Source organism: Cavia porcellus, unplaced genomic scaffold, assembly GCF_034190915.1.
Source record: "Cavia porcellus strain 051 isolate PalLab524CR breed Dunkin Hartley unplaced genomic scaffold, mCavPor4.1 scaffold_37, whole genome shotgun sequence".
Lineage (NCBI taxonomy): Eukaryota > Metazoa > Chordata > Mammalia > Rodentia > Caviidae > Cavia > Cavia porcellus.
The window spans coordinates 10,382,526-10,408,771 of record NW_026947520.1 but is presented as its reverse complement, the minus strand read 5'-3'; the positions used below and the strand labels follow the sequence as shown (position 1 = coordinate 10,408,771).

The 26,246-nt window shown below is 33.7% G+C and overlaps 1 protein-coding gene across 11 annotated transcripts in view; it reads right to left on the bottom strand.

Annotated features, from left to right (window-relative positions):
* Dennd4a (DENN domain containing 4A) overlaps positions 1-26,246 on the bottom strand; it is a 133,643-nt gene that overhangs the window by 60,659 nt on the left and 46,738 nt on the right. For all 11 annotated transcript variants that reach the window (XM_013145453.3, XM_013145457.3, XM_013145456.3 and 8 more), the window contains 9 exons: positions 21,254-21,323; positions 19,245-19,414; positions 17,515-17,753; positions 13,873-13,939; positions 12,349-12,407; positions 10,108-10,252; positions 9,638-9,813; positions 4,689-4,789; positions 832-1,050 (listed from right to left, as the gene is read on the bottom strand). In XM_013145453.3, coding sequence (XP_013000907.1) covers positions 832-1,050; positions 4,689-4,789; positions 9,638-9,813; positions 10,108-10,252; positions 12,349-12,407; positions 13,873-13,939; positions 17,515-17,753; positions 19,245-19,414; positions 21,254-21,323 — 1,246 coding nt within the window. The remainder of the gene's footprint in view (positions 1-831; positions 1,051-4,688; positions 4,790-9,637; positions 9,814-10,107; positions 10,253-12,348; positions 12,408-13,872; positions 13,940-17,514; positions 17,754-19,244; positions 19,415-21,253; positions 21,324-26,246) is intronic.

The following is a 26,246-nucleotide window of genomic DNA, read 5'->3' as shown; positions in this document are numbered from 1 at the left end:
TTTTGACTATAAGCCCTGTGAGAAAAGAGACCAGAACTCCCTCTCCATTTTTTTCATACTTGTATCTCTTTTTTACATACTAATAAATATCCAATGCATAGCATTTGGAAGCATTAACATGTACTTACTAAATTTTTTTTCAAATATTGAACACTATAAAAAAATATGTATTAAGATAGCAGTTGTACTTTTGGGCTTCTCAATGTTTCTTTTTTTTTTTTCCCCATTCTGTGGCACAAACAGTAACATTTATAAAACACACTGTAATAAAATAAGTAAGGCTGCTCAAGCCTGGTGGTAACCAACCAGGAGTTCCTCTGCCTGCTTGTCCTGAAAAATGAGAAACTACAATGGTGCCTTGACTCACAAACTTAATTTATTCCTTATTTCATGATACAGAAGATGCCCAGGTTTGTGTTTATGTGTGAAAAATGGCTGTGGTCACATTTGTCACCAGAAGCAGAGTTTGCCACCAAAACCAAAATTTTGCCACACACGTCTGTTTGCAACCAAACTGTTGGCAAACGAGTGTTCATGAACCTAGGCACTACTACACTGGTATTTCAACACACAACAGAGAGAAAAATTATGTATATGCCTAAGAGGTTCTTTTTTCAAATAATTTCTTTTGGGTATTTTGCTAATAGGATTATATTTAATGTGCCAAAGAAAGAACTACTCATATGGAAATGAATCAAGAGATCGGTATTCGCATATCCTTTAAACAGGTATGCACTTTGAGAAATATAAACCAACAACCCAGAGAGCAAAATCATCATCACAAGGTGAAGCTCAGTAAAATGAAAGCTATTAAACTATGAAACCACTCACCTTGGAGGGCAAAAAGAGAGGATGCATCTGTTGCTGTCTCAGAAGGAGCTTGTGTTATTGGCTTTAAGTAGGATCTATACCCTTTTAAAATAGAAGCCATGAAACACAAAAATGCCTCTTGGATTTCCAAATCTATCATGTGCAGCCTCTTTCCAGAATTAAAATTATAGTCATTCATTGTTAAATCCATTAATCCATCATCTCTTGGTCTCTGCTGCACTGTGAAGAAACACAGTATTAGTGTTTTCTCCACACTGTTAAAATTAATACTCTAATAATATCAATGCAAATTTGTTGTGTCTTCAAAAGGACTCATAATTTCAACTATTTATGCAGTTTCGTAGTATGAAGCCTTATGAAAGTACGTTGTATCAGTTTTTAAGCTCTTGAATATTTATGCAAATTAAAAATAAAATGTATTCCTGTTTGCCATTTAAAAAAAGTTCATGTCCATATCAATTAGACACAGGGTTAATGTGCAAGCCCCAACCTCGCATACCCATCCCACCACCCACCCTGCCCCACAAGCCACTACTTTTAGTAAAATGGCTCCACGATAAACAAACAAGGATTAAATATAAAAACAACTCCCCTTCTTCCAGGACAATTCATTGCTAAAGCCAATAGGTAATAAAAGAATAACTTTACAGGAGATAAGCCTATAAAGATAGCACTTTAATGAAGTAATCAGAGGGGTATCTTCATCAATAATGAGGTAAATTGAAATAGGGCACCAGATAAGAAAACAATGCGAGGAACACACCATCCCTTCTACAACATTCCTGCCAAAGATGCATGACCTGCATCTATGATGAGGATACTCAAACTCACATCATGGATCATTCTGTAATGGTAAGTGTAATCTTCAAAAGTATCACGAAACAGCCAAATATGTGAGCACATGCCTAAATTCTCAGAACTCTAGGAGGCTGAGATAGGAGGATCACGAATTTAAGCCTATCCGGGGCAACCTAGCAAGAGTCTGTCTCAAAATTACAAGGCAGTGGGGATTCAAAATGTAGCTCAGTGCAAAAGCTCTGGATTTAACCCCAAGCATTCTACTATCACAAAAATAAATAAATAAACAAATAAATAAATAGAAAAATGAAAGAAAAGGATCAAAAAGTTGAAGGAAAACCAAAGAACTGATTTTGAAGAAAGGATACTGAAGAGATTTGAAATACATTCTATTCAGAGGTGACAGGGCATCTGCTCTCAAAGGATCAGAAAAAAGTCTTGTGATTGTTCCAAAATTTAAGGACTCTTTTTATAATATGCGGAACAGTTAATCATCCTGGAGAGTTTGACAGTTTTTATTGTTTAAGAGAGACTATAAAGAACACAGGTTTTGGAACCAGAAAAAAGTTTTTAATCCTAACATCATCCTTGTTAACTATGATGTATGACAAACTACTTCACTTCCCTTGATATTTATTCTCATGCTTATAACTACAAAGGAAGAATGTATGTGAAAGTGCTCTGAGACAGAAACCAATACAATATTCAAGTACTAATACTATATTATTTAAATGTCTATGTAGTTTTAAGCTTTAAGATTTTGCCTTTTGCTAGAGCTGAATGGTTCATTGATTTTAGTAATACTTAAATATTGCTACAATAGCTGCTGAAACTGTCTTTCAAAAGAATAAATACTTTTAGAAAGCAGTTAGCTTATTAAATGTATAAACTTATTTGTTCCAAAAAATAAATTTGTTATACTGGTGTCATTTTTTTCATATCTTAAAAAATTTTTTAAAAAACTGGGCACTGAATTCAGGCCCTTACAGATACAGTGTCTGAGCACTGAGCTGCATCCTCAGTTTTTTGAAAAATTTTGAGACAGGATCTTATGTTTCCCAGGATGGTCTCAAAGATGCAATCCTCTTTCCTTAGCCTCCCCAGTATCTGGGATTACAGGTGCGCATAACCAAATATATCCCAATATTTTTGAAGCTACTGTGGAGTTACTTACTTGTTATCAAATTTATTCCATAAACCTTGTCTTTTTCCATTCCATTTCTAACTGTACAGTAAGTATGTTGAAACTTTAAAGGTGTATGCCACTTCCTATGCTTACATTTCAGTAACAAATGAGAATCTTACAGATTGCTACATACTGCTGACCATTTTGCTTCATAAAAATAAATACTGTATTAGATTAGACTAGTTGGACATGGTGGTACACACCTGTAATCACAGCACTCTTGGAGGCTGAGGTAAATGTATTGAAAGTTCAAACCTAGTGTAGGCAAATTGGTGAGTAAGTGATACCCTATCTCTAAATTTTAAAATTTGAGAAAGGCTGGGATGTAACTCAGCATGAAGTTCCCAGGGAAAAAAAGAAATTAAAAACTCTGGGCCACAGTTGTTATGTCAACAGAATCAAATAAAGAAATAAAGGCTTAACTGTTCGTATTAGTAATTCTAGATTGCTTTCAAGATACACTTATACAATTTTTCCTAAATATTTCATATCCTAATCTATTTTCACTTTGATTAATTTCATTCATGCTTTGGCAAGCTTATCTTCAAACTATTTGAAGTAAGCAAAGGTTAAAAAAAAACTGGATGGTGAAACACTATTTTGCTTAAATGGTTATGCTTTGACCTGCGCTGTTTTGTTGTTATGCCCTCTTTTATCTTAGTCTCCTTTTTAAAAATTATTTACTTTTTATTTTTTCTTTTTAATTAAGGGAAAAAAATAGCATGATACATTATAGTAATCTACTTTGATTTCCTATTAACTTGATTTGAAACCCTGTATAGCCCTCACCATCTTGCTTTGACTGATTTTCCTCTATTCTGCTTTGCTTGATAGTACCAAGTTCGAAAGTATAGGCAACAACTGTAAAGACAATAAAATTCATTATGCCGCCCATTCTGGTTGACTATTATCTTCTTTTAAAGCCCTGTAATGTCTCCAATGTTTTGGTTTTATTCTTTACTGTTTTGTTCAATTTTATTATAACTGATGATATAGGCAATTCTTTTTAAGATAGCAAGAGGCAGTATGGTAACCATTGTTGATCACCTTGTATTTTGTTTTTACATTATCTATTATGTCCATCCTTTTGATTTGACTGACTCTGTTCTGTTATGTCACATTTGGTTTTACTCTCTTCAAAAAAAAGTAGTAACAGTGGGAGTAATAAAACCCAAAATGTGTAATTGTCATTGTACAAAAGAAAGGAAAAGAAAGTGCTCTAAAGAATATAACTACATATATATTTAAGTGTATAGGATAGATAAGCATATTACTGACTTTTGTTGGATCATTGAACAAAACTGTTTCCAGTTTCACTGTTTGAAAGTCCACTTTATATGTTTTAATTTTGTAACCTGAACAACTATTTATAAGATAATAATATGTAATCTATTAACTAGTGATTTCCTGTTTATTTTTTTCTGAAATTCTGTATAATTTGTACCCTTTTTGTTTTTTTTTCTTTTTCTCCTTAAAGAAAAAAAAAATGGGAGCTGAAATCATCACCCTTTTCTAATGTAATTCAAGTCATTTTACTTAGATTTTCAAAACTAACTTTATATAGTATGTATGATGAAAACATATAAATTAAACCTTTTATTTTTTTCCATGTTATTTGTATAATGTTAGAGTTAAGCAAAACAACCACCTTAATATACTTCTGAATTTTATTATTCTAAGATGTTTCTATGAAAATCTGCTAGATATAAAATACGCAAAAATTGCAAAATTTTGCAATCTCCCATTCAACATCTAACAAATTTTGCTTTAATGCTCATTTGCCTGTAAAATGCTTTCTATTAGATAAATTATTTTGTAAGTAATACAAGTCCCTTTCTCATATTAAATTCTATTCTGTAAACTATCCACTTACATTTAGCAAGTTGCTGGTGCAAATTATTCAGTGTGTTCATCAGATTTTTACATGGCTTCTTTGGAAGAATCTTCCAGGCTACATTCTTCTTGTCACCAGTTCTGAGATTAAATGACAATGACAATGTATTTGTTACACAGACTGTGAGGCAAAATATGTACCCACTAAGTTTTAAAAAGGAGAAAGAGAAAATACATTGAACCAAAAAAATTAAACATGTACAGAATACTCTAGTTAATGAGGAAAATATCCTAGGGATAAATTGGGATGCTGAATAATTTAAGATTAACTTATATAATAGTAGTACTTTCTATTAAATAAAGTGTAAATAATTATGTTGATATTGAGTATATTATACTTGCATTGGGATCATGCTAATTACCACAAGATTTAATTTTTAAAATTTTCCCTTTGTATCTTTGTATTTAAGATTTGTCTTAAAATATAGCAGTTTCACTTTTTATTCTTTATTGTGCAGTTATACAATAATTAGATTTAGAAATAGTCAATTTAAATGGATAAATGTATTAGGCTTCTGAGGTCTGCTTTTCTTGGTGTTTAAATCACAGTTTGTTCTGATTCTTGTCCTCATTGTCTAACTTTTTTTTTTTTTTTGGTGGTACCAGGGATCAAACTCACAACCTCATGCTTGCCCTCCAGGTGCTTACATCATTGAGCTAAATCCCCAGCCCCTCTTCTATCCTCACTGTGAACATAACTACACATCTGAAACAGTCAAAATTATTTCTGTACGATATATTACTGTGCGATGTTGAGAATTGGGCGGTGTAAGAGGTAAGCTGCTGACCACAGTGCTCTGGATACCAGATAACATACAGCTAGAGGAGAGCATAACTGCCAACCTAAGAGATAAGGACAGTTCTGTCAATTAACAAGATTTGCTGATTAGAGTGTCTTTGCTCCTCTGCTTTACAAGGCCTTGCTCAGTCCCATGTCTTGTCCCACACCCCCTGCCGCCTTTACCTCAGCTTTTCCCTTCACTTTCCCTCTCATCTGCCCCCTGAGCCCCCTGCTCTCCCACCACTTGGTTGAAACCTAATAAATACAAATAATCTAGAGAAGTCTTTGTCTTAGCTCCAAGAGAGTTCTGATATTCCTGGATCCCAAAGTCATATCACATTGTCTCTTTATTTAAGCCTTCATCATACTCTTATTTAGAAAAACAGGGGCCCGGCCAAGTTCCCAATAGTGTGATGTGTTTTTGTTAGTTTTATCTCCCTCTTTTGTCTCCAATATTTAACCATTTTCCTAATTAAAAACAGTTTAATGGGGCTGGGGATTTAGTTCAGCTGTATAAGCACCTGCCCGGCAAATGGGAAGTCATAAGTTAGATCCCTGTTACCAAAAAAAAAAAAAAAAAGGCTTAATGTAGAAATTAATTTTAATCTTCATTTAAGAGTGTTTAGACACTTAATATTGGAACCCTTAATATTAGACTTAATATATTAATATAAGACTTAATATATTAGACTTAATATATTACTTAATTAGACTTAATATATTAATATGTCTAATATTAATATATTAATATACTAACAATCTTATTAGTGTAAGCTATTTCTTATACTATGATTTTTCTTAATATACTGTAAGTAAAAACACTTTAGAAAATAAAGTTATGATCACTTTTTTTGTAACACAAGTCCTTTTCTCATATTAAATTCTACACTTTAAGCTATCCACTTACATTTAGCAAGTTGCTGAGGCAAATTATTCAGTACTGTTCAATAAAATTACGATCCATAGAGATCAAAATATTTTGGTGTACTTACATAATTTCCTAGCTTCCTACAAGTAGAAAAATTATTTTTGTTTCTTTCAAAAAAGAAATAGTCTGTGAAATTAAGGTACTTAAATAAAGGATAACACACAGAAACTTCAGAGGAAGACAGCTGCTACGAAGTGCTATTGTGTTTCCAGGTCAGACTCTGATAATCTCTTCCCTCACAGACAATAAAACACAATTGGTCTCTAATACCATATACAGGGTAGAACAAGAAAAATCCATAAAGCACTACAAAGCTTTTGAATTTCACTAATTCTTTGTTGGGGCCATCAGATTATTTTTCTATTTTAAAAGATTTTTTTCTAATCTAAAAGTAAAGAATATTTATTTTAGTCAACTGGAAAAATTCACAGAAAATGAGAAGAAAAGTGATTTTGAGTAATTTACTCAAGTTCTAAACTAGCGTAGGTATGTAGTAGTGGAATCTGCTGAGCTTTTTTATTTCTTCTTTATTTTCTTCTTTAATGTTCCCTAAACTGTCCCAGAAAAAAGGACAATTACCACTTTGAAAACTAAAAAGTAGATAGGAAAGTTTGAGCCAATAAAGAGCAATTGCCCTAAAATTTATCCTATAGTTCTATAAAGAGAATAAAAATTAAGACAAATGCTGAATATCCCACTGTGAAAACGCTATCACATTTATAATGTGACCAACAGCATGGAGCCCTGATACAGTAAGAGCACAAGGTGGAAACAGCTTTTATATCACTGCCTTGGTGAGACTTTGCAGACAGCACTCCCACTGTGTTGTAAGGTTTCCTGAATACATGACTACCTAGAGTCTATCTAGCCAGAGTAGATCATGAAGCAATATATGAGAAATATATTTGATTTGCCATTTTATTCCCAGTGACTAGCAAAGGGAGGTGGTTGAGATATATCTGTGATATAAATAAAAAATACCTTAGTATCATATGATTAGTAAATATAATTACTGTCATTAACATACATACTTTTCTCCTCTTGCCCTTTACACTGACAATGTAAAATGTGGCTGGGTAGGAGAATTTTAACTAGTACCTTAGTTCCCATGTACAACAGCCATCTATGCTTTCTTTCATGCTGTCTTCTCTCTACTATATTACTATTACATAGTGATCCAATAATTAATGGCAAAAGGTTTAGTTGTAGAGTCAGACCATGATAACTTCAAAACCCAGTTCTGACAGAATAAGCATTTATTCCTTAAAACCTAAGCTTAGTTTCTTCATGTGTCAGAGGAATTAATAAAAAACTATGGTCCACAGTACAGAGAATAAAAAAGGATAATCTAAGCTATAAATGCAAATTTATATCTAGCACATATTAGATACTAATTTCTCCCATTTTCAGATTCTTCTTGATATTCAGAATGTACTCTGTATAGTATGTATCTAAGGTAGAAAGAGAAATAGAAACTAACAATTCTATAATTGGAATTTTTTTCCCACTAGAAAGCTGTTAGGCATTAGTAATTTTACCACAGTTTAAAACAGTGAACATTAAGAAGGAAGAATATTAATCAATGAAAATTCATTTTGATTTTTAAATTCATTAGTAATCAAAATAAGGAAAATAAAAGTTAAATAGGAAGAAAAATTATTTTAACAAATTCAGAGAAAGAATCACATAGGAAAACACAATTTACTACCATAATAAACCTAATATATACTCATTTACCAAACTCAACTTCAATTTTATAAAATACAATATCATTTAACATTTAACAACTGACCAAGATCTATTACTTTAATATTTAAAAGAATTAAATATTCCTAGTAAAGTTAAAATATCATTGGTAAAGACTGTATCTCGATTTAATTACAGTTTTTATGTACAAAAGACATTTCTTACTTTCTTGGTTAGTCCTTCTATGAATAGAAATTTTCTTGATAGTACACATGGCTTGGTAATGTAATATTAATTTTTTCTAAAATTTTCTAATGGTTTTTTCGATGGAATTTTGACAAAGACTGAGAACCTAAAATTTTGGAATTACATTGAATGCTTTAAAATGAAAAGCTATTATTTAAAAATGGAGGGGTTGGGCTGGGGATTTAGCTCAGCGGCATAAGCGCCTTCCTTGCAAGTATGTGGTCATGAGTTCGATCCCTGGTACTGATTAAAAAAAAAAAAAAAAGAGAGAGAGAGACAAAAAAAAAAAAAAAAAAAAGGAGGGGTTGGGACTATAGCTCAGACACATCACACATGCTTACCATGTGTGAGCTATAGGTCCAATCCCCAGTACCAAGACAGACAGTTTAACAGATAAAAAAAAACTATTTCACATCTACTTATTTAGGGGGAAAAGTTATATGTGCTTTTGGCCTTTACATATAAGACTAAATCACAGTTATTTTAAGTATGTTCTGTGAATGCCTAATGTTACATCAAATTCTCCCTCTCTGAATAGCTTAAGTACAGCAAAAATGAAAATATGGGGGAAAAAAAGAGACAAATTATTTTAAAAATCTGAAATATTGCCCAATAGCTACAACTTAAATATTATTCCAACAGAAAGATAGGAAACTTAATAGAATTCTTACATTCCTAGATTATAAGGTGACAGGGCTGAGGATTTAGCTTAGCGGCCTAAGTACCTGCCTTGCAAGTGCAAGGTCATGAGTTCAATCCCTGGTACCAAAAAAAAAAAAAAAAAAAAAAAAAAGAAAAGAAAAAGAATATATATATATATACACACACACACAAATTATGCATATGAAGTTCTAAAATATTTTTTCTGTGATGTATGTGTTGTCACAATATTCACACAATTCAAAATAAGATTAAAATGTTAATCAAGGAATAGAGTTTTCATTGAATTTGAGATTTTATTCATATTCATAGGACAAAAGGAAATAAAGCTCTTGTTTCTACCTTCAATTTCCCTTCTGTTAAGTTTCTAAGTAAGACTGATTATAATGGTTCTTAAATATTTAAGGCCTGAGAATTAAAGGCATATACTTGCCTTCCAAAAAAACTTTTTCTAATATCCTGAATTACTCTATTGAAACACAGAGCTAACAGAAAAATGGCAGTTACTCCAAATACGAACAAAGAAATATATCTTAAGAGAATTCTACTTAGCAATCATAAAGCACACAAAGTTATATCCACTACAAAGTTTTAATTGATAGGTGTAGAATCACTGAGACATACTTACTGGGAAATGGTGTTGGTATCTAGGTCAACACAACTGACATCTGGTGGAGGGTCATAGAGATCAAAGTATCTTGAGTCAATCCCCACTATGAAAGGACACGGTGCACTCAAGACGTCTGCTAAAGCCAGTGGGCAAAGAGGAATGTACGGGCATGGCCAGTGGAAAGGGAAAATCATCTTGGACAAACAAAGGGTAGGAGAATATTCAGCTTTCTGACAGTAAAGAATAATTTATCAAAAAAAGAATAATTTATCACAAAAAACTGCACACATAAAAATTCTTTTAAATATTACTACTCAAAGTCTAATGCTTGTTAATAAATTAAATTAAAATTAATAAAATAATTATAACTAAAACAAAACCATTTCAACAACATACTCTCTGAAGTTAACATTATAATAGTTTTAAATTATATAAGTAAAGTAAGTTTGAACTACATTGATTGCTAAGAAGAAATAAATGATACTCACAGACACTAGTGCCTCTGTCACACTAGTAAGCACAGAAGGCCGTAAGGAATGAATAAGAATTTTATGTTCTGTTACTGCAAATACCAGTAGTGTCACAGCATTTTCAGGACCTAGATTTTGAAGTAGTGTTGAAAACTTGCCACCACTGTAAATCAAACAATAATGTATAATTAAAAATAAAAATCTAAACAACTTACATCTAATGTAAGATTAAAGTTCACAATTAGGATGTGATCTGTGCTATATGCTTAACTTTAAATTATCTACTGCCCTTATGCAGAGCAAACACAGCATCAAAAACACACAATGAAATAATGAAATTAATGAGGTTTCAAAGTCATTCATTCTTCTGAATGGCATTCAATATAAGAAATGAAAATTCATCTGCTTCATTTTATATAAAAAGATTTTCTAGATAAACAATGTCTAAATGTCTAAAGAATTAAATAAAAGGGATGCTCCAGTAGAAAGCAAATTCTTTAATGTAAGATTTTTTTATACTAGTAATCAAACTCAGGACCTTGCACTTGCCAGCAGGTGCTGTGCCTCTGAGTTATATCCCCAGCTCTAAAATGTAAGTTTTGTGAACAAGGCACATCTCCTGCTATAATTATCAGAAAAATTATAGCTTATAGGCCCACTTCCTTAGGGTAAATATACATATTAAAGTTTGGATTTATGAGCTGGGTGTAGTGGCAAACCAGTTATCTCATCTACTTGTAAAGCTGAAACACAAGGACTACAAGTTCAAGGTCAGGCTGCACAATTTAGAAAGATCCTGTCATAAAATAAAAAAATAAGGACTAGTAATGTAGCTCAGAATTCCCTGGGTCCAATTCTGAGTACCACAAAAAATTTAGATTTATAAACAGACAATCCTTACTACTGTAATGGTAACAGATAGAAAATCAAGAGCTACAAAGTGATAAAGTACACATATAAAGCAAAACAATAAAACAATTAACTTAGATACTCTACAGTGGTAACAAAACACTGGGATTATAATGTTATTCAATAATCCAAGTAGTATCTTGCCTATAATGCTAAGTAACTGGCTTTACTTGACTAGATAAAGCACAGCTAGTAGTAACATTTTCTAAGAGAAATGAAAATCTATGTCCACAAAAAACTAATGTATATTCACAGCAGCATTAATGACAGTAGCCAAAATGCTGATGAATAGATAAATACAGTGTATCTATATAACAGAACATTAGCTAGCAATAAACAGGAGTAAAGTAATGAAACCCTGCTACATCATGAGTGAACCCTGGAGACACTAAATGAAAGAAGCCAGGATTATGAAAGTCACATATAGCTTGATTCTATTTTATGAAATGCCCAAAATATGCAAATCTTATGTAGCAAAGAAGTAGATAATTGATGGCCTAGGCATAGGTAGGTTGAGTGTGCATGTAAAGATGGAAAGAAGGAAGTTAACTGTAGGGTTCAGGGTGTTTTTAGGGTAATGAAATGCTCCAGAATTTACAACAGTGATAGCTGCAAAACTGAATATAATCACTGGATTTTATACTTTAACTGAATAAATTATATGATATGTGGTAGCTCACTAAAGCTGTTACCTAAATGAAGTCCCTAGGGTAAATTAGAATGATTTATAATCAAAGTTCCTAGTTTATTTCAGTTCATAGGTTAAAAAAATACTGGCCACACTCTAAACTGAAAGCTAGTGATGAAATAATCTGCAATTCTTACAAAACTAATGTCAAATGTGGCAGCTGGTCTCCCTTAGCTATGTGCTGCATAACAGCTTAATCACACTGCAACTATTTGTCAAAAAAAATTACACAGCTAATTAAATTTTAAGAAATGACACTACAGAGAAAACAATTTCTCTGAACTTTTAAAATCAGGAAATGCGTTATTCTGTTCTGTTTAATAATTTTAACAATTTTTCTCATGTTGTATTAATTTAAAATTACTCTTACATGTTCTTCAGAGAATTAAAGCTAAAAGAATTCTTTTCATATTACCTACATATATATGACCATTTATATAAGTGCTAGATGACAGGGACACACAAATATCAAACACTACTATAATATTTTGCCTTTTTTCTTTCAAAAATTGTAGTAATCACTAATTAAAAGGAACTTAAGAAATAAATAAGGAGTAGTTTCATTGACATTTGAAATCTTAGCTAGGAAACAATGCATTTCAATGTTACTTGAGTTCACATTAAATCTAGAGGAACATAAGCAGAAATGAAATTTTACTTGCCTCAGTGGAAGAGGTGAAGACACAGGCTGACTGAGAATCAGGTTATCATGTGGTGATAACTGGAAGATTTAAAATAAGATGTTTAAAATATAAAGATGCATTTTATTTTAAAAATATTTTTATTAGGACAAACGTTAAGAACTATAGTAAATACATATAGATAATAATGATGTCCATGTAGCTTCCTAGTTTACCAGTATAAAATGTTACTATCATTTATGAAGATAATGGAAAATGCATCTTGACTTTTGACCTCTTCTAATTCTTTTACTCTGAATTCTATTCTTTTTCTTCTATCTTCAACTTTTCCCTATTCCATTTAACAAATTTACATTAAAAGACTAAATTATTGATTTAGTAGCATAAACTAAACATCAGCAAACTTACTGCCTATAATGCAGACCACACACTGCCTGTCTCTGGAAACACTTCTCACTGGATTATAGCCATATATGCTATCTAGCTGATTTTGTGCTGTAACAGCAGAGCTGAGCAGCTGCAAAAAAGACTGGATGATATACACACTGAAATATTTTGTATAAGGTCCATAACAGAAAAAGTTTGCCGAGTTCTGCTACAAAACAAATCTCTGTGTACTCAGAGAGTGCAACATATATTCTGGCACTAAATACCAAGAGTAAGACAAGGATAACATACAGATACACAGATGACTGATTACAAAAGTCATCAGAATGTTATTTTCTAGACATTTTATCTCTGTCAATCTAATTGGTAACTAATTTTAACTACATTTTCCAATTCATGCAGAATATCACAAATTTACAAATATTTGCCAAACGAATTTAACTATTAAATGATACTACTCTAAGGACTGCAATAAACACGGTAACGACATACAGTGAAAATACATGGAAATATTTTATTTATATAAATCACTTCATAAATGATTAAGCAGGTAACTTATCAAGAACACAAACAAGGGGCTGGGGATTTAGCTCAGCGGCATAAACGCCTGCCTTGCAAGCAGGCAGTCGTGGGTTCGATCCCTGGTACCGATAAAAACGAAAAAGACAAAAAAAAAAAAAAGAACACAAACAAATATAGACAAAAGTGGAAAGATACCTTTAAGTGGGAAGACATACAGAAAATAATTCATATTCATTTTAAACACTCTCATCATAACAGAGATAGGTCTTCCTTCCTTCACTGTGTAATATATGTTAACACATACAACTTTTTCACATGTTCATTCTAATACATTTCACTCAGTAAATGACTTCCAAAGGCACACACAATTTTCAAATACCTAGAACCAATTTTGTCCCTTTCTGTGTATTCAAAGTAATTACTTCTTATCTACTTTAACTTTTCAATCCTTTCTCTAAAGGAAAAATACCAGCTGTCTGGAAGAAAGTTAAAACATGAAGGACCCAAACTCCCAACATAAAATAATGTCTGGTTCCCTTTAAATACCATTCAAGTTTCCCCCATTTAAAATTATTATGTTACATTTTGATTGACCCATTAATAATTCATATGTCCTTCAGAGTAAGAAAGTCTTACCTGAACTAAAATCCGTGGTCTCTGAGGAGATGGGAAAGGAACTTTATGCATAAAATGAGAAATATGCCTTTAAAAAAAACAAAATTCAATTGATTCAAAGTGAAAACCATATACTATAAAGGTTAATATAGCATCAGAAATCCACGTTGAGTAAAAAGCCCTATGTAAAACCCTAATACTTTGAAAATAAATGAACACCAAAAATCATTTGCCCATTATAGTTTTGTCTGTAAAAGTCTAATAACATCTCACATTAATAGCTTCTCACATTCAATGTTTTTGTTATTGATGTCTCAAAAGTCATTTGAATTTTTCCCTCTCTACATAGATAATACACAAGATACAACACAACATATAAGATATCAGTGATTTGAACATTACCAAAACAATTCATTTTTAGTCAATTGCTCATAATATGGAAGTGATACAAGCATTGAACGTGCTTTAGAAAAATAAAAGTTTAAAAATGATGAATAAACTTTCTACTAGTAGGTTTACAATACTATTATTTTTATAATTTTTAAAATGATAAAAAGCTAGATAATCCAGACAGGGCAATATTGATCTAAAATTCCAACACTCTAGGAGGCTAAGGGTAGGAGGTTCATAAGTTTGAGCCCCTAGAAACTTAGGGAGACCCTAAAAATAAAAAAGGAAAAGGTGGGGCCTACAGCTCAGGAGAAAGGCCCTGGGTTCAAGTCTCATTTACAAAACACTAAGTCAATGGATTTTATTTTGAACTCTAGAGAAAAAAAAGGCAACCATAGTTAAAAAAAATTTTTTTGTCTGTTTCTAGGAATAAACTGTTCTATTGTTTCTCCTTTAAACATTATTTCAAAATCATCTCATTTTTTGAAATGAGATCACTTCAACTGGATAAAGGTGGAAGAGAAATTTATTAATTGATAAACATGTCTTACTATTTATAAGACACTGCTGGACATGGGAAGAAATGCAAAACAAAGGTAGAAAGGTACCAATGTCTACCACTAAGTCACAATCTAGGGGAAAAAAACATAAAAGGAATACAAAGCACAGGGCACATATCTCTCTGAATGATCTGAAGTAGACATATCAGAAATCAAAGTGGGACTCACAGACCACTAAAAACTTCCAATATCCATTCAAGAAGAATCTGAAAATTCAAAACTATTTATGATGATACTAAGACCCATTTTCCTTTTTTCCTTTTTCACTGTGTTGACAACTGCATGGGTGGTCCAAAACCATTGGATAAAACTGCTGGCACTTAATGAGAAACCAGGCAGCAGTGGCACCAAACTGTATAGAAGTTGTGTTCTTTACTGCTATACACTTGGTGAAAGGAACAGCAGTTTCATTTAAGAATGTCTTTGAAGCAATACACATTAATCTTATTAAATCTTGATTTTGTGATATACATTTTTTAAAATACTGTGTGTGATACAAAGAGAAGTACATCTAAAACGCTTCCACTGTACACATCAGTATAATGGTTATCTGACTGTGGAAAAGCATTTAAATAACTGAGTCGGGTGTGAATGAGGTGGTATTTTCCCTTCACAGAATGCCATTTTTGCTTCGAAGATGACTGACAAATTAAGGTTATACAGTGTTGGGTGCTCAGAAGATATTTTCCATGAGCAAGTGAGCCTGGTGCTTCATAGAAAATAACCTGCAGTATTAATTCAAACTTTCAAATGAAAAATAAGAATTTTGCCATCAGGTACCTGGCAACTCCTCTATACTCAAAAGCTTTTGATTAGACAAGTGGTGATACTAACAAATGTGGCTACTTTATACTGATGATGACATATGTCTACATTTGAAAGCACTTAACTGAGTGAACAAGTATTTTCCAAATAACCAATAAACAAAATTATGCATGAGTAAAAGCTCCACACAAAAAGTTAAACAAATAGATTTTAATGTAACACAAAAAGGAAACTTACTAATAAAATTTCAGATTCTACACTGGAAAATAACCTGTAAGAAATTATCACTTGTCAAGCTAACTTTAGTGTAGTGTCAAAAAAATATCCATTAATTAAAATATCTTTCTCTTCTGCCTACATCTGTGTGAGGCTAGATTTTCTTCGTACACTCAACCAACACAACTACTACAAGACTGATTGCAGAATCACAAATAAGAATCCAGCTGTGTTCAATTAAGTTAAGCATTAGAGACTTGCAAAAATGTAAAAAATGCTATTCTATTCACTTGTTTTGAAAAGCTGTTTTCGAAAAAAGATGTTTATATTAGTACTGCATGTAATAAATTTGTTTTTTAAATGAATTATAAAGTAAATAATTTTAAAGTTCTAAGTTTTAGTTTCTATTTTAGTAAATACCGATAGATATAACACATAAAGAAGACCTCTTCTGAGTTCTTTTTTAAGATTATAAAGGGATCCTGAGACGAAAAAGTTTTAAAAAGTGCTACTTTAGAATACTGAGATGAGAGCTGACAGGACTGAGGAAAATTAAAAGTAACACTGTACACTGATGCACCTATGATAATTCTCTTAATTCACATTTGTCACTAGTCAGAAAATTCTGTAACAGCACAAAAGAGCTTAGGTAACAGATGGTATAAAATACCAGAACTCAAAATGAAGCCAAGGGACTGTTAAGACAACAGACAATGGAGATATTTGTATCTCATTTGCATCAGGGTTCATAGCACGACACATTTTTCTTTTGTTTTAAAGAAGTTTATTGGGGCTGGGGATTTAGCTCAGCAACATAAGCGCCTGCCTTGCAAGTGCACAGTCGTGAGTTCAACCCACCACACTGTACCAAAAAAAATTTTATAAAAAAAGAGACGTTTATTTTGGTGGGTGTCAACTTTATTTATTTATTTACTCATTGGTACTGGAAATCAAACTCCGGATCTCATGCTTGCCAGGGCAGGTACTGAGCCATTGAGCTACATCCCTGGCCCTGTTAATTTTTTTTAAAGGTATGTAATAAACATAAATTATACCTAAGAATTACGAATTTAGTTGCATCACTTCAGGTAGAAATAAAGGTGTATGACTATGCCAGCATACTGGGAGGTTGAAGCAGGAGTATCACAAGTGTGAAGCCTGTGTGCAATTTAGCAGTTTAGATTCTGTCTCAAAAAATAAAGGCAATGTGAACTGGGGCCTTATACAAATGATCTGGTTTTCACCTCCAGTATTCTCAGGGGGAAGAGAGTTCCAGCATTTCTCCAGATTAAGTCTCTCAACTTCATAAGAACATTTTAAAAGCCTGAAAACATTTATTCAAAGCAATTCATTTCAAAGTAAGTCAAGAGCCAGGTGTAGGGGCACACTCCTGTAATTCCAATACTCGGGAGGCTATCCAGGAAGGTCACTGTGAGTTCAAGGTCAGCCTGGTCTACACAGTAAGTTCAAGACCAAGTTAAACAACACAGACCCTGTGTCAAACAACAACAACAAATGAAAATAAGTCAAAACATTTATTTCATTATTACAAATAAAGTTATTTTAAAAAATTAAAATAATAAAACATTACTTGAGAAAAGATATTAAGTGAAACAACGAAACCTTTTTTTGAATTAAGAAATCCAATTTCCATATGAAATTTACTTGATTACAAATGTATCACATAATGGAAAGATCTGCCAAAATTTAAACCAAGAAACTTCCTACTTACTTCTCAATTGGAAGGACATGAGGTCCAGAGATGGAATAACGATACAGAAAAGTCAGAAACTTCCTGAATGCATCAAAAAAAGGCCAGTGAGAAAGAAGACAGATGCATTTGTTAGTGTGAATTGTTTTGGAACTATCAGACTTTCCATCTGCCGATGACAAGCCTAAAAGAAGTCTCTGTTTTTCTGTGAGATTCTCCTCAGGATATGGTTCAAAAAACTGAATAGCAGCACCATAGACCTGAAAAACAAGTACTATTTTTAATAAATACACACACACACACACACACACACACACACACACTTCATATCATTTACTTAAAATCAGTTAAATATTTAGTAGATGAGGCAGGCAAGGTGCTAGGGACTAAAAACACAGGGGTGAACAGGTATCACTCTCTCTTTCTTGATGCATTTGACAACTAGACAGTAATATTCTCCGTGTGTCCACATTGCTGAACAAAAGGAGTTTCATTTACATTGCTTATGTACGAGGTGCTGGGGATAAAGCCAGGGCCCCACATACAGTAGGCAGGCACTCTACCTCTGACCTATATCCTTAGCCCATAAACTGCATTTTAAAAATAAAGAGTAAAACCAACTGTACTATGTTCTCTGTAAGAAAATGGTTGAAAATTATTTGGTAGGAAGAAAGACAGAATATTCAATTAGGCAATACAAATTCCAATCTTTGGGTAATTCACTGAATTTCTCTGGACTTCAATTCCTCATGTATGAAATGAGAATGTTACAGATATCATTTTCAAGGTTCCTTCATCCCTGGGTTCAATATGTACAGCATCACCAAAAAAAGTCTAATTCTAAATCATGTTTAATTATGATTTAATATGTATTTAAATACTTAATGTTATTTATGTCTTTAATAATGACTTTTGCATTATTTTCTTTTTAAAATAGTAAATAAACTAATGAAGAATCACTTGACGCTGAAAGTAATCTTTCATGGTATTCACAAAAAAAGTATTGGGAGGATGGGTCAAAATGAAAATTCTCTCCTATGGAAGGCTACAGTGTGGCAGACTACAGCCCCTCCACGGGGAGAACCACCAGTGTCTTCTGAGTTCCACACCATGTTGGAACTTATGAAGTTGGGAAAGCAAACAACCAGCCTGCCTCCCTGCTAAGCAATAGTGAACCTACTAGTGCACGGCCTAGAGTCAAACATCCCACTTCCTGTACCCACCTTCTCCTGTCTCCCCACCCCCTCAATTAGCAAATGGGAACCAGAAATCTGAGCATCACCTGGGAGGTTGACCACAGCAAATAAGGGGGATTTCCTTCTACCATCTCTTTGAAGGCAAATATTTTTATTACTGTTTTGCTCTATTCTGATTAATGGTACTGCTCTATTCAATATTCTGTTTTCATAAGTTCTATAATGTTCTGTATTTCATTTTATTTTGATATATGTGATTGAAAGAACAACTACTGTAAAGGTAACGAAATACACTATTACTGTTGTCCCGGTAACCTACTGTGAAGTTCTGTACCAATTTCACTGTGTGATCTTAGTTGGCTTTATTCTGTCTTATTCTGTTGTATTTTACTACTTTCAAAATAAAATTAAAAAAAAAAAAACAAATAGAAGAAATATGTATAATGGATTCAACTTAACCAATTATTTTTTTCCACTGCTGTTTGGATTATAAATAAGTTAAAACTTGGAATACACAAGAAATTAGTCAATACCATTTGTTGAAATACATAGTACCTTTTCGGCTGAGGCTCCGGTTAACACAAATGTAGAAAATACAGGCAGAGGGTATTTGCTATTTGGTGGCCAACATTCAATAGTTGCACCCATTGGTAAACAAAACAGGGGAACAGATTCTGGTAGTGAGAATGATTCATAATCTTCTTGAGGATATCTACAAATTAGACCTACAAAATAATGATATTAAGTTGATGATCTCTTGAATTTAGGTGATCATAATTTGAATAAGATGCTTTACTATTTCACACATTTGGAAAGTCAAACATTGTAAATATGATCATCAAATAATTTTGAACTTAGTAGAATTCATATAGATTTTAATCTTCAAACATTATAATTAGTATTAACAGCTTAATATTTATCAAGTTTCAACCAAAGGGTAAGTGAAAGCTAACAAGGCAAAGAGAATTTTCTAAAAAACACACACACTCCTACAAATTCATACTATTTTAAAGTACATTTTTAAAAATGGTAATATGGTTATTTGTATACACCCATTTTATCAGTTCTCAGTAATTTTTCCCTCAAGTGGCTTTATACAGTAAAATACATACTGTACATATGTAAGTTATAGGGCAAAAAACAGGCAATTATTCATCAAACTAGCAGTCACTTATTTTTTTTTTTTAACTTTTTTTGGTACCGGAGATCGAACTCACGACCGCCTGCTTGCAAGGCAGGTGCTTATGCCGCTAAGCTAAATCCCCAGCCCCTGCAGTCACTTATTTAAAATGTCTTCTCAACAGTATCAACACAAACTCAGTTGTGTTTATTTCTAAATAACCCTAGATTATATGAAAATTAAAGTTTCAACTGATATCTAACTCATGTTAGATAAATGAGTCTTGAAAATAGTCCAGATGGGTGTGATGGTAGAACCTGTAGCCTCAGCACTTCGGAGGCTGAGGCAGAAAGTCTGAGGCTACCCTGGGCCTACACAGTGAGTTCAAGGCCAGTGTGAGCTACAAGGTGAGACCACATCTCAAAAAAAAAAACAAAAAAAAAACAAAAACAAGGAGGGGAGGAAGAAAGAAGATTCAGGAGGAAGAGGAGGAGGAAGAAGAGGAAGAGAAGGAAGAGCAGGAGGAAGAGGAGGAAGAGGAAGGAAGAAACAAAGAAAGAAAAGACAGACAGAAAGAAAGAAATTGGTCCAGTACCTTCTTTTGAACAGGAGCAGGGTCTTGAAAGTTTTTTTGGACTAGAAACAAAAAATAGGCTCTCTGACCTCAAAGATCTTAAGGGTAAGTGGAACCTATGACCTTACAGGGGCACAAAAATTAAGCAATAAGTTGGGAATAAGCATAGTTCTACTATTAGTATCTTTCTGATTTTGAATAAGTCTAGTTTTCTCATCTGAGATGAACTAAGGTACAAGGAAGGTTTTATTTTGGGAGGGTGAGAGATACTGAGTATTAAACCCAAGGGTGTTCTAAAATGAGCTACATTTCCAGTCCTTTTTGTTTTTTATTTTGAGATAAGATGCCACTAAATCAAATTTGCAGTTTGGCTTCAAAGTTGTAATCCTCCTGCCTCAGCTTCCTAAATAGGAATATAGGTGTATACCACCATGCTCAGCTCAAGGTAGTATTAAAATTCTCTCTGTTAGCCATGAAGATCTACAGTTAACAGTATACTACTCTCAAGTCATGAGGTACAAAGTTATAAATCAAGTACACAAATTGTGATGAATTATGAATATTAGAAAACTAAAGGGAAAAGAGAAAGATAAGAGTGTAGGACATTAGCTTTTTTTTAAAGTGTTAATATTAAAGAAACATTAAAGAAAAATCTTTTTTCCATGCTTTCTACTAATTCAAAAAGTTAAACCTACCTTTTTTGTCAAATTAATCATCCATGCAGGAGCCAAAAACATGAATGAAGACAAAACTGAGAATCAAAGGAGTTGGGTTGGATGATACTAATATATCACAGTCAAGTCTGTTTCTTTAACTTTCCTGAGTTCTTCATTTTTATAGATAAAGTATTCTTTGAGAAATTATACTTACCAGCTTTGTAAGATATAGTGTTGGTCTTCGCCACTGACTTTTTATAACATAAGTACACTGCAGAGCCCCACTGAATTAAAAAAGGGAAATAACATTGAATTTTAAAAGGCAATAATGTTAAAAATAAAACCTCTTTAAGTTCCCCAGTATATATTACCTAAGATGTAGTAGAATTTTCTCTGCTATTTTCAACTTACTTTGTAGTATTTTATAGGAGTCATTGCCTACTTTTCTTTCAGAAGTAAAATTTAGCACTGTTTTCTCCTTGCAATAGCAACAACATAATAAAAAGTTGGGTTTTTTAAAACAAAACTAAGACAATTTAAATTTTATTCTAAGTCCAAACCTTGAATAGAAGTGATAAATTAAGAAATACTTACTCTTGTGTATACTTTCCTTTTGACAGTAAAACCCCTTCCAGATAATGCCATATTTTTCTGAAGCCCTTTATGCCAAACTCAAGAGTTGTAATTTCTTATATCCATTTTCATCCTTTCCTGAATCCATTCCAAACTGGGATTAAAGAATGTCTTCACAGACAAGCACGGCATGCACACCTGTAATCCTAGCACTCTGCCAGGCTGGCACAGGAGTATCAAAAGTTCAAGCCCTGCCCAGGCAATTTAGTGACTCTGCAAGATTATGTCTCAAAATAAAAAATGGGCCAGTGATGTAGCTTAGTGTGAAGGCTCTGCCAGTCCGGGGCGGGGCAAAGGGGAGAGAATGTCTTAATATCTGTGACAATGTCAGCACTAATGGTTGATTCCTAGCCTTCATCTTGTTCAGCCTCTCAGGGCATTTTGGTACCACTGATGACTACCTGTCAATCATTTCCTTTGACTAAGAGGTACCATGCTCTCCAGGTCCCTCCCCATCAAATCTCTGGCCATTCCTCAGTCTCTTTTGTAGAACTTTTTCTTTTTTCCAGGTTATCAAATGTGCCTCTTTTCTCTACTTTCTCTAAATGATGCCTCTTCAGTTGTAGCCACTCACTGAGGAATCTCAAATTTCTAGTTTCAGCTTCAAAACCCTACCAACACTGCCACGAAGCCAGACTCACATCCAAAGGCCTACCCTGTCATGGAGACTTCTATGTTTAACCTCATATTCACGATAACCATAACACAAGTCTGGTCCTCTTCAGTATTTCCAACTTTGGGAAATGGCCCTGTCATTTACTGAGTCCCAAAACTAAGGACCCAGTTTACTTTTCTTTTTATCTCAACATCATATCCAATCCATCTACAGATTCTATCACCTCTACATTCAAAATCCACCTTGAACTGGATTACTTTCTTGACCCAAGAATCACCACTTTTTCACTCAGATTGCTCCTCTAGCCTCCTAACCAAACTCTCAGTTTCCAGTCTTCTTCAATAGTTTATTCTTCACAGCCAGAGGGAGCCTATTAGATGTAAATCAGATCATGTCTCTCATCAAGAGTTTCCTATTACATAAAAATAAAACTGCATCTCTTCATAGCAAACCACAGTCTATATAATATGATCTCTGCAGGCTGTGACCAGATCCCTCAGATTTGCCTGCCTGTCTTAGTTCAAACACACTGAAGTACATTGCGATGTGGGGACCTTTACACTGTTTCTGGAGCTCATTCTCTCATTTACTTAGGTCTTGGATCAAATGCCCCTTCCTCAGAGAACCATTCCAAGCCTAAACAGCATCTTGATTACTCTATCCTATTCTTCTAAGAAAATCACTATTATTACAAGCTGTGTTTGGCTCACACATAGTAGGGAATTACTAGATATGTAAATGAAAGTATGTGAAATACGAGTAAAAAATTAGCTTTATGAAATAAACATTTCTCACAGAAACCATGCAAACAAAAAAAAAGGGTAAGGTTATGATAATTAAAAGGAATATATAATGTTGTTATCACAATTTAATGATAGTTTTGTAACTCCACTATTTCAGACTGCAATAATGTCCAAAATGATCTTCCTCTTTCTACCTTTGCTTCTACAAATTACTCAAGAAACATGTGACTTTTAAACATAATATCCATCTTGATTCACTTTATTCTGTTTCATTTTGTTTGGTTATATTCTCTTTAAAATAAAATTTAAAATTTTTTAAAAAACCCAAAATGTCCATTGTTTTAAAAATATTTCTATATGCTGATTTGCTTCATTTACATTAATAGTTTATCTTAGTTCATTAAAAAGTTTTGTGTTATTATCTGTTTCTTTGTTGTAAGGATCTTTTTGGTTTTGTCTTGTATCTGAGTAAGTATATTGAAGATAATGACAGTGTATTAACTACTGCTACTCTTATTATTTTATGTATTATTTTTCACAAAATAAAAATATGCAGTTAATTAAAAAAAAACAAATGTCATGCCATGTCACTATTCTGTTCAAAACTTCAATCTCATTAGAATAAAAGCCAAAATTCTTACAATCACCTAAAAGTCTTACATAATCAGCCCTTTCACATGCCAGGAATGTTCCTTCTGTGAGGCCTTTTGCAAAGAATTTTTTTTCTATTTAAAATATTCTTTGCCTATTATATCTGAATAGTTAATTCTTGACTTCAAATATTGCCTTTAATTAAGGCTCACTACATACAACTCATTCTCCATAACCCCATTCCACTTTACAACACTCTAGTTTTCTTTTTATGATAGCATTTATCACTTTCAAACCTACTTTAAAATTTTGTTTCAGATCTATTATTACCCTTCCTCCCCAAACTTTCCCAAAAAGCTCTAAATTCTATATTATCACTAGTATCTAAAACAGTGGCTGGCATGTTGTAGGGCCTTAAAAAGAATTTGTGAATAAATGAAACTTGGGGCAGAGGTTTGAAGGTGGGGAGAAAGGTAAGTAGAAAGGCCCTTGTAACAGAGGTATTGTTGTCCTCCAAAAGCTTAAGTGGCAATGTGAGCAGAGAAGAGGAACAGTGTTAGAGGGTGGAATCCAGATTATGCAGGGCACCTTGTAGAATGTTGCAAAGATCTGATAGAAACTGACAGCCCCTGGAGGGCTCTGAGAAGACTGGCATCATCTGATTTCAAGAGAAAGTGACTATGAATGTCCTGAGAAGTGGGGGAGACTAGGGAGGAAGCAAGATCAGTTAGAGAACTACTGAGGTCGATAGCTTAAAAATACTGGTAGCTTGCATGAAGGTGGTAGCAGTGGGAATAATAAAGAGAGGTCAGAATCTGGATATTCTGAAAATAGAGATAATACTGACACCCTATTTCATTAGATAACAAGTATGAGAGTCAAAGAAGATACTGGCTTTCTTTTTTTTCTTTTTTTGTGACGAGTACAGTGTTCAGATATGGTTTTCTTTAAAGAAATTTTTTTTTAGTTGGAAAATCATAATTGTATCTGTTTATGGGGTATACAGTTGTATTCCAACACATCTGTAAAATCTATAATGATCAGTCGCAGATGTGTCATTTATTTGTGTTAAAAATTGTTGGGAGCCGCAGCCCCGAGCCCGGTCGCCTCACTTGGCGGACGTGAGGCCTGTAGTAAAGAGCAAAGCCTGAGGTAGATTACCCCTCCCATCGAGCACGTTAGTTTCCTGCTTACCGCGTAAGCAACCCGCTCAACAATATAGTCTGCCTGGCAACTGATGATGTTAGCCAATCAGCTTGCCTTGCTTACTTTAACATGATTGGACACTGTATCCGTATATATACTGGTGCCACCCCTGGGGGGAAGGAGAAGCCCGGAAGTAGAAGCCCAGAAGGAGCCGCGGAGAGCGGACCGGTAGAGGCTTCGGAGCGAAGCCCGGAAGGAGCCGCGGGGAGCGGACCAGAGGAGGCTTCGGCTGGGAGCGATCCCAGGGCAGGCTGTACGGAGAAGGAAAATAAAAGAAAAGGTTGTCCACTGCCAGACTCTGTCGTGTGTCCTTCCTGCCGGCCGGGAGCGGACATCGACAAAAAATATGCCAAATCCTCTATACTTGCTATTTTAAATTGTTTTTTTGAGGTTAAGAGCAAAAATATTTATTGAAAGAAAGCTTCTGTCTGAGAGAAAGAGAGAAGGGATCCTGAGTGGGTTGCCAAAGATTCTATATTTTCTAGGGATTTTTATAGAGTAAAATCATGAGGTGAGGTGGGTCTAAAGTTGGGGGAAACTGGGAACTTTTGAGATGGGATGAGACAGAGCTATGGTCAACCAGTAAGTTTAATTATTTAGGTAAAACTCACCAAATCAGGGACAAATGGGGACACAAGTAAAGTCAATAACTCTTCCTATAAGGGGTTGGGATGGTGACTCTTGTCTTCTCAAGATGATCCAGATTTAATCCCTAAGGATTATACTTAAGGATGTGGTTGCGTTTGTTTTGCTTTCTGTCCTGAGATCTGGCCCACAGAAAGAGGTATGTGTCCCCTTCATGTGTCATCAGACATGTAGTCCGCTGTGCTGGCTTCTTCAAGGGCCTAGCCTTGTCTCATTGCCTATAATATTTCTAACTAGCTTAGCTGCCTGTAACACTCCCCACTTTGAAGAAGTATCCCGAACTGCTGTGAAAGAGAAATGGGCCATGACCAATCTGGCTTTTCTAGGCTGAAAGGGACATAGTGTTGTATACTCACTGTTTTGAAATATTCAATTAATTGCTGTCAACCATAGTTATTAGTAATATAGTAATATTAGTAAGTTATCCTTCCTATACAACTGCACCCTTGCACGCAGTAACACCAAGGTGTTAGGGAAGCAATGGGAAGAATGAAGTTCAATTAAGACAATGGAAATTGTGAATAAAGCAGACTGTGCAGTGAAGGAATTCAGAAGTCCTGTGGGCAGAACTGGGGTCTTCTCACCAAGCTACATTCCCCAGCCCTTGACTGTAACTACCACCATCATTATTTTGAGATAGGGTCTCTTAAATTGCTCAGACTTGAGGAGTTCAATTTTAGTCATATTAAGTTTGAAACTTCTATTAGAAATCCAAATGAAGAATGAAACGGAGCTGAGAAGTCTGAAATGGATATGAAAGTTTGGGAGATGCT